General features: G+C 36.0%; 1 protein-coding gene across 2 annotated transcripts; it reads left to right on the top strand.

Annotated features, from left to right (window-relative positions):
• The first annotated feature begins 2 nt into the window (after positions 1 to 2).
• LOC132152851 (ubiquitin carboxyl-terminal hydrolase isozyme L3-like) lies at positions 3 to 6,373 on the top strand. Of its 2 annotated transcripts, XM_059561780.1 has the most exons (9): positions 5 to 156; positions 317 to 328; positions 681 to 809; positions 2,013 to 2,169; positions 2,274 to 2,359; positions 2,452 to 2,499; positions 3,846 to 3,921; positions 4,080 to 4,138; positions 5,933 to 6,373. In XM_059561780.1, the coding sequence occupies exons 1-9, from the start codon at positions 115 to 117 to the stop codon at positions 6,014 to 6,016; spliced, it is 693 nt and encodes a 230-aa protein (XP_059417763.1). In that variant the 5' UTR covers positions 5 to 114; the 3' UTR covers positions 6,017 to 6,373. The 2 variants fall into 2 exon arrangements, with proteins under 2 accessions (XP_059417764.1, XP_059417763.1); XM_059561781.1 differs by having other exon boundaries at positions 3 to 395.
• The last annotated feature ends 1,805 nt before the right edge of the window (positions 6,374 to 8,178 follow it).

Genomic DNA, 8,178 nt, shown 5'->3' with positions numbered 1-8,178 from the left:
ACACCCGCACTTTCCATTGAACTTCCTCTCAACTGTCAAAGCGTCTGCACACCGTTGCTCGAGCTAGCAATATCCTCTTTTTTATTTAGGATATCAGACAGGGCTTAATCTGAGATGGAGGGCCAGCGCTGGTTACCACTTGAAGCCAACCCAGAGGTATGGGTTTCTTACGATCTTTTGTCGGCAATCCAAACTTATATCGTTCATGGGCTAATTTTTTCATAGGCATCTTTTAGCAGAAACGGTAAGCTGCATCTTATGTCTTTGACGTCATATTTTATATGATACTGTTTTGTGTTCTGTGTCTGCTTTACAGGTTATGAACCAAGTGAGTTGAGGTCTCGTCTGTCTGGGTGTGTCTAGGATTCAAAACTTGTGCCAAATGAATGAATCAGGTTCATTAAAGCACGTCTGTGTTAAAGCTAATTGCATCAACATTGGTTTATTATGTTTATAAGCAATACTTCGCTTAATATCTGTGTTTAACTGTACTGTTGTACTAATGTGAAATGTATTTTATGTTCCACATTAATTTATTGTTGATATGTTTAAATAGAAACGATTTGAATTGTGTAGGCCCTTGTGTGCCTCTAACCATACAAATCTAACGTAACCTTTACTAGTCTTGTGATATATGATTTAAATTTAATATGTATGTGTTGTGTTATACTTTTGTTAAGTTTTTACGGCAGCTTGGCTTGATACCCACCTGGCAGTTTGGGGATGTGTACGGTTTGGAAGCTGAAGTTCTCAGTTTGGTGCCGAGGCCTGTGTGTGCTGTACTTTTGCTGTTTCCTATAACAGAGAAGGTATGACTGCAGTTTATACCCATATTGACTTTGTCAGCAAACAAGCTCTCTATTTATAGATGACTTTTTATAAATGATGTTTTTTTAAATGATGAAGTTGCAACTGGATACAGCTGTTGCTGGCTGAACTTGCAAATTATATCAGATCATAGTTTTATAGATTTTATTTTTATGTAAGGCTCTTTCTTTATTTGACATGAAATGGTAATTTCCTTTATATATATATATATATATATATATATATATATATATTTAAAAAGCTGAATTATTTTACTAAAGATTTGGTCTAAATAAAATGGAACGGAAAAGTCTCATCATGAGTTTCTTTCTTCACCATTACCCAAAATGAAATGATGCAACTCAATTTGCTGCACCATCATTTCTAATGATATTTATGATGGTTTGAGCATTTTGTTCAGTTGGTGTGAAGTGATAGTTTTACCAATAATCATTTTGTGGTTATGCAGTTAGTGTTCGTAACCATGAGAGTATAAAAACTTGTGAATGTTTTATGTATATATATATATATATATATATATAGTGAGGGTAGTTAGGTTTCAGCATGACTCAGGATGTGACAGAAAAATTGTTACACAGTCCTGTGGCCATAAACTTAGACTCTTATGTTAATTCTATTTGTTATTTATTTATTTAATTTTTTTATTCAATTAATCAATTATATCTTTTTATGTAACTAGCTTACCTCTAAGTCCTGGAGGAGTAAGTTTTATATTCATAATCCGATTCCAGTCATATGAATAAAGCATCTTTGTCATTCTTGTAAATTATTATTAGTATTTTACCAGAATTTTGACAAATGATGTTGATACTTGAAAGCACAAACAAAAAAAAACACGATCATATCCCACAGGACCTCACCCTATTATGTATGTTCACAACCCTGGCAGCGATGATGGAGGAATCTGCTATGCCGGCTGGCCACAGCATATTCGAGTAGAAGGCAACACAGAAAAGTTCTGTGGAAAAGCAAAATCAATGTGCCTCACATATAAAAAAGAAACAGAGTAACCTTGGTGTCCTATTCTCTTCTGCTCCATGAGTTTCTCCACAGCTGGAGATTGGTTGCGAGTGTGTTTTGGGACTCTGTCTGACACAGTGGTGTTTCATAATTGCTAAGTGGACCTTTAAGTGATATTTAATGTCAATAAAAATGTTGTAATATTTTTTTTTTCCTCAATGTAGTATGAAACATTTAGACAGGAGGAGGAGGAAAGAATTAAGTCGCAAGGACAAGAGATTTCCTCGGATGTTTACTTCATGAAACAAACCATCGGCAATGCTTGTGGTACAATAGGGCTGATTCATGCTGTGGCAAACAATCAAAGGTGTCTGGAGTTTGGTAAGTATCTGGTTTTTTTTTTGGAGTAATTTCCCGTTTTGAAAAATATTAGTTGGTGTACTTTATTGTGGTATGGCCATGACTTTTATTGTATTTTTTGACAGAGCCTAATTCACCGCTTAAGGCATTTTTACTGCAGTCTGCAAAGATGAGCCCAGAAGAAAAGGCAGCTTTCCTTGAAAAAGATGAGGTGATAAAATAGTATATATTTATTGCAACTAAATGAAGGAATTAACAGAACTAAACTTTTCTTCATAGTACTGATATTTTTTATGATTTCAGAGTATCCGAGTAACACATGAATCAAGCGCCCAGGAAGGACAAACAGAGGTTTGTATTTGCTAAATACAAAGCAATTTCTTATAAAACATTCAAAACAGTACAGAGTATTTTGGTTTATTCCCATTGATGAATTTTCCATGAAATATTGTTTTGTTAATGTTGAAGTAACAGAATTTTGCAAATTGGAACATGCTGAAGATATTGGAATGTTAGTCCTTGATACACAGTTTCTTTAAAAAAAAAAAAAGGCAAGAGAAAAAAATAGAGGCAAAGAGGCACAGCTTGTTTATTTAATAATTAATTCTGGACCTATATATTAACACTATAGATTTTGTATATCTGGGATGTCTGAGGCAGATAAAGTCAAACTTGACAATGTTTATTTTAAAAAAAATTAATATTGCAGTGTTTTTCTTATAAATTAAATATATAAATTCTTGTTATCTTTAATCAAAACCATTAAGTTCTCTTCACCCCTTGCAAAAACATATTTGATGATGTGTGTACAGGTGAGAGGTTGGGAATATAATACCTCGCCTCCTGCAACCTGACACTTACATAAGATCGCAGAAAAAATCTCTGATCACTGCTCCAAGATCACTGCTCCGGGTGTGTGTTCACGGTGTGTTCACTTTGGATGGGTTAAATGCAGAGCACGAATTCTGAGTATGGGTCACCATACTTAGCTGTATGTCACGTCACTTCACTTTTCACTTTAAATATACAATGACCCAATCAATTCCCAATGGACAAAATCAAGTCTTGGCCTACAATTTTTTTTTCTTCTTCTTTTTTTTTTGCTCGACTTAACTACTCAATCACCACAATCTATCTAAATGTCTTGTGAGCTACCATCCTATTCTCAATTTAGATCATTTTGAACTTGGCCACTGCAAGAATTATTGTTGCAGTCACATCTACATACAGTATAACATTTAAGACATTTCCAATCTAGTTTCATTACTTTCTGAAGTAGTGAAACTAGGTGGGGGAAGACTGGCCTAATGGTTAGAGAGTTTGGCACCTAACCCTTGGGTTGTGGGTTCGAGTCTTGGGCTGGCAGTACCCGACTGAGGTGCCCTTGAGCAAGGCACTGAACCCCCAACTGCTCCCCGGGCGCCGCAGCATAAATGGCTGCCCACTGCTCCAGGTGTGTGTGTGTGTGTACTTTGGAGAGAACGAATTCTGAGTATTGGTCACCATACTTGTCTGTATGTCACGTCACTTTCACTTCCTACAGGACTGAGATGCTTTCTTAATTCTTTATTAATTTTGAGAGCTATTATTGTGTTGGATCTCTTTTTTTTTTTTTCTTCTTTTTTTTTTTTAATTGCTGTTCCAGTGTCAGAGAAAAATTCTATCATGCTAATTATTTACTCTGCTTACCCTTATAGGCCCCAAGTTTAGACGAAAAAGTGGATTTGCATTTTATCGCCTTTGTAAATGTTGAGGGACATTTATATGAATTGGGTAGGTAAATGTAATTTTACATGATGAATTTTGTATTTTTTTTAGGAAATTGCCACACAAAATCTAGAGATATACAGTATCAGCACTTATACATTATTATCATGTGCAGCATTATGAAGGGAGATATCACAGATGTTCATATTTTGTTCATGTTTCAGATGGACGCAAACCTTTTCCTATTGTTCATGGTAAAACAACAGAGGACACATTTCTTGAGGTGGGATTTTTCTCATTCCTTGGCTAAGATTATCTCTAGCAATATACATGGATACCTTTTGTTTCAGTCAGAATTAAATCATTCTGATTGATGAATCAAAACGTAGTGTTTACATTTACATTTATTCATTTAGCAGACGCTTTTATCCAAAGCGACTTACAGATGAGGACCGTGGAAGCAATCAAAAACAACAAAATGAGCAATGATATATAAGTGCTATAACAAGTCTCAGTTAGGTTAACACAGTACACCTAGCATGGGATTTTAAATAATATAATATAAAGAAAACAGATAGAATAAAAAAAGAATAGAGCAAGCTAGTGTTAGAGGTCGTTACACATACACACACACACACACACACACACATACAGTTTCATAATTAATGAAAAGAAAATAGAATATAAAAAGATTAGAAAGGTAGTTAGATTTTTTTAAAGAATAGAATTGAAGAATAGAATAGAAAAAAATAGAATATTGAGTGTTAAAGTTAGAGGGTCAAATAAAGATGGAAGAGATGTGTTTTAAGCCGATTCTTGAAGATAGCTAAGGACTCAGCTGTCCGGATTGAGTTGGGGAGGTCATTCCACCAGGAGGGAACATTTAATTTAAAAGTCCGTAAAAGTGACTTTGTGCTTCTTTGGGAGTGTTTACATGTAGTGTTGATGTACACATTTCTGTGTCACAAGCTTCAAATCAAATTTGATCTTTTGACGTGCATACTGTGTGAATATACAGTTTCCCGCTGTTTGCACATACTATTCTCCTACCATCACTTATTTTCTTTGTTTTAAAGAGCAGACTTAAAATCTATCTATTTCTGGTCCTAATTACACTGAATAAAATTATAAATGAATCACTTTTGTTTTTGCCCCCATTTTTCATGAGCTGAACTCAAAGATCTAAGACTTATTCCATGTACACAAAAGGCCTATTTCTCTCAAATATTGTTCACAAATCTGTCTAAATCTGTGTTAGTGAGCACTTCTCCTTTGCCGAGATAATCCACACTGTAGAGTGGCCTTTTATTGTGGCCATGCTACAGCACACCTGTGCAATAATCATGCTGTCTAATCAGCATCTTGATATGTTACACCTGTGAGGTGGATGGATTATCTCGGCAAAGGAGAAGTGATGACTAACACATATTTAGACAGATTTGTGAACAATATTTGAGAGAAATAGGCCTTTTGTGTACATGGAATAAGTCTTAGATCTTTGAGTTCAGCTCATGAAAAATGGGGTCTAAAACAAAAGTGTTGCATTTATAATTTTGTTCAGTATAGGAGACGAGGAGTACATGAAGATTTTAGCCATGCTGCTTATATTGATTTAGCAGTAAACTCAATTCTAAAACAAGCCGTCTGTGGATGAGAGTAAAAATTGAGGACTGATGTGCTGTTATTCTGCTCCACTTTACAAACAGTGAGTGGAAGGAGAAATTTAGAATAACATGACAGTCATTTTTTGACACTTATGGCATCATATGTCATTACGCCATTTCTATGTCACGGCACGTGCACTGTACTTTCCAGTTTCCGTTTTCAATCCAGTCAAGTGTCCTCTCAATTAGATTAGAAAAGGTCTACACAACCCCTTTCAATCTGATCAAAATTTCGTTCAGATCAAGCTCAATCCAATCGTTTGTGGTGTTAACATGAAGGATTTCCAGTCTGATTGAGCCATCAGTTTGATTACTAACGGATTAGTTGCATGTAAAAGTAGCTATTGTTTAAACCATTGTGGATTGGCACCCCATTTTTATGCATTTGGTATATGTTTTGCCTGATCCTACAGGATTCTGCAGAGGTCTGCAAGAAGTTCATGGCACGTGATCCCCAGGAGCTCCGATTCACTGTGGTGGCTCTTTCTAAAGTATAAATATTAAAAATGTAATTTAACCTAAGAGGAAAAACTGCCAATCATTCAGAAGTGCCGAATACTTTAAACCTTTATAGGTATGATTTTGACTTTGAAAAAAAAAAAAAAGTTTGTTAAAGGTTTTGACCATAAGGAATGAAGCAAATGAGAAGCAAATTAGCTAATATTAAAAAGTGTACATGCACGTAGAAAATGTTGTATCTGAATGTTAACAACTATCTGATTGAACTAATTTTTGTGTTAATTTCTCCTGAATTATATATAAAAAAAAAAAAAAAGTTTTCTTGATGACATTAATTCACCTAATGGTGGGGTTCTTATTTTCTGCCGGAAAAGAGGATCCATTTAAAATATAAGCTCTCCTGAGGAATATGTAGACTTTACCATGTTTTGACACAAAAATGCTCTTTTAACAGGAGTCTGTTGGTGTGCCAGTGTCATTGCATATGGTGGCCTACTTATAAATACAGTTTTTCTCAAGAATACAGCAAAAAAATCAGATGAGGCTAAAACAATAAAGAACAAATTTCCAATGTTTTCATCTCATGGTGACCTCATTACTGTGTTATGAGTGACAACAAGCAATGATTAATGTGCATATTTTGTTTACATCCAGTTACCCCCCCTCCCCCCCCAAATAAATAAATAAAAATAAATAATGGATTCAGATTTATATTTTATTTTAACACATTGATTATAGTTATATTTAAGATAAATATGTAATTATTTTGTATAATGTATTACTTACAGTACATGCCTTTTGTTGAATACTTGATTCTAATTGCTCAGTTGCAGCTTTCAGTTAAATTAATAATGAAAGTTGTCCAGGGGAAATCAGGAAAGCGTTGCTTACATACTGTAGCTGTGATTTCTTTTTATTCATATTTAAAGTAATTCAAAGCTGTCTTGTATTTAACTTTTATAAGTTGCCGAGCTTGAGTACCATTTGATCTGCCTGTGTCGGCTACTTGTAAACACGTATTTAACTAAATCTACAGACATTTTTTTTTTCCCAGAAGAGCTTTATTGTCCCTTGGACCTGTAAAGTAATCTGACAGGAGTTTATGTGTGTATCTTGACGCACCAGGGGGCGTATAAAGTACAGTCGTGGCCAAAAGTTTTGAGAATTACATAAATATTGGAAATTGGAAAAGTTGCTGCTTAAGTTTTTATAAGCAATTTGCATATACTCCAGAATGTTATGAAGAGTGATCAGATGAATTGCATAGTCCTTCCTTGCCATGAAAATTAACTTTAATCCCAAATAATTAATCCCCAAAAAAACTTTCCACTGCATTTCATTGCTGTCATTAAAGGACCTGCTGAGATCATTTCAGTAATCGTCTTGTTAACTCAGGTGAGAATGTTGACGAGCACAAGGCTGGAGATCATTATGTCAGGCTGATTGGGTTAGAATGGCAGACTTGACATGTTAAAAGGAGGGTGATGCTTGAAATCATTGTTCTTCCGTGGTTAACCATGGTGACCTGCAAAGAAGCGCGTGCAGCCATCATTGCATTGCATAAAAATGGCTTCACAGGCAAGGATATTGTGGCTACTAAGATTGCACCTAAATCAACAATTTAGAGGATCATCAAGAACTTCAAGACAAGAGGTTCAATTCTTGTAAAGAAGGCTTCAGGGCGTCCAAGAAAGTCCAGCAAGCGCCAGGATCGTCTCCTAAAGAGGATTCAGCTGCGGGATCGGAGTGCCACCAGTGCAGAGCTTGCTCAGGAATGGCAGCAGGCAGGTGTGAGCGCATCTGCACGCACAGTGAGGCGAAGACTTTTGGAAGATGGCCTGGTGTCAAGAAGGGCAGCAAAGAAGCCACTTCTCTCCAAAAAAAAACATCAGGGACAGATTGATCTTCTGCAGAAAGTATAGTGAATGGACTGCTGAGGACTGGGGCAAAGTCATATTCTCCGATGAAGCCCCTTTCCGATTGTTTGGGGCATCTGGAAAAAGGCTTGTCCGGAGAAGAAAAGGTGAGCGCTACCATCAGTCCTGTGTCATGCCAACAGTAAAGCATCCTGACACCATTCATGTGTGGGGTTGCTTCTCATCCAAGGGAGTGGGCTCACTCACAATTCTGCCCAAAAACACAGCCATGAATAAAGAATGGTACCAAACCACCCTCCAACAGCAACTTCTCCCAACAATCC

The sequence above is a fragment of the Carassius carassius genome, chromosome 11 (assembly GCF_963082965.1).
Source record: "Carassius carassius chromosome 11, fCarCar2.1, whole genome shotgun sequence".
NCBI lineage: Eukaryota > Metazoa > Chordata > Actinopteri > Cypriniformes > Cyprinidae > Carassius > Carassius carassius.
This window is presented reverse-complemented; position numbering and strand designations above follow the sequence as displayed.

Coding starts and splice junctions, on each gene's coding strand:
- LOC132152851 (XM_059561780.1), top strand. CDS start 115: ATGGAGGGCCAGCGCTGGTTACCACTTGAAGCCAACCCAGAG. Junction 2,500..3,845: donor CCCAGGAAGGACAAACAGAG/GTTTGTATTTGC, acceptor TTACCCTTATAG/GCCCCAAGTTTAGACGAAAA. Junction 3,922..4,079: donor GGGACATTTATATGAATTGG/GTAGGTAAATGT, acceptor TTCATGTTTCAG/ATGGACGCAAACCTTTTCCT.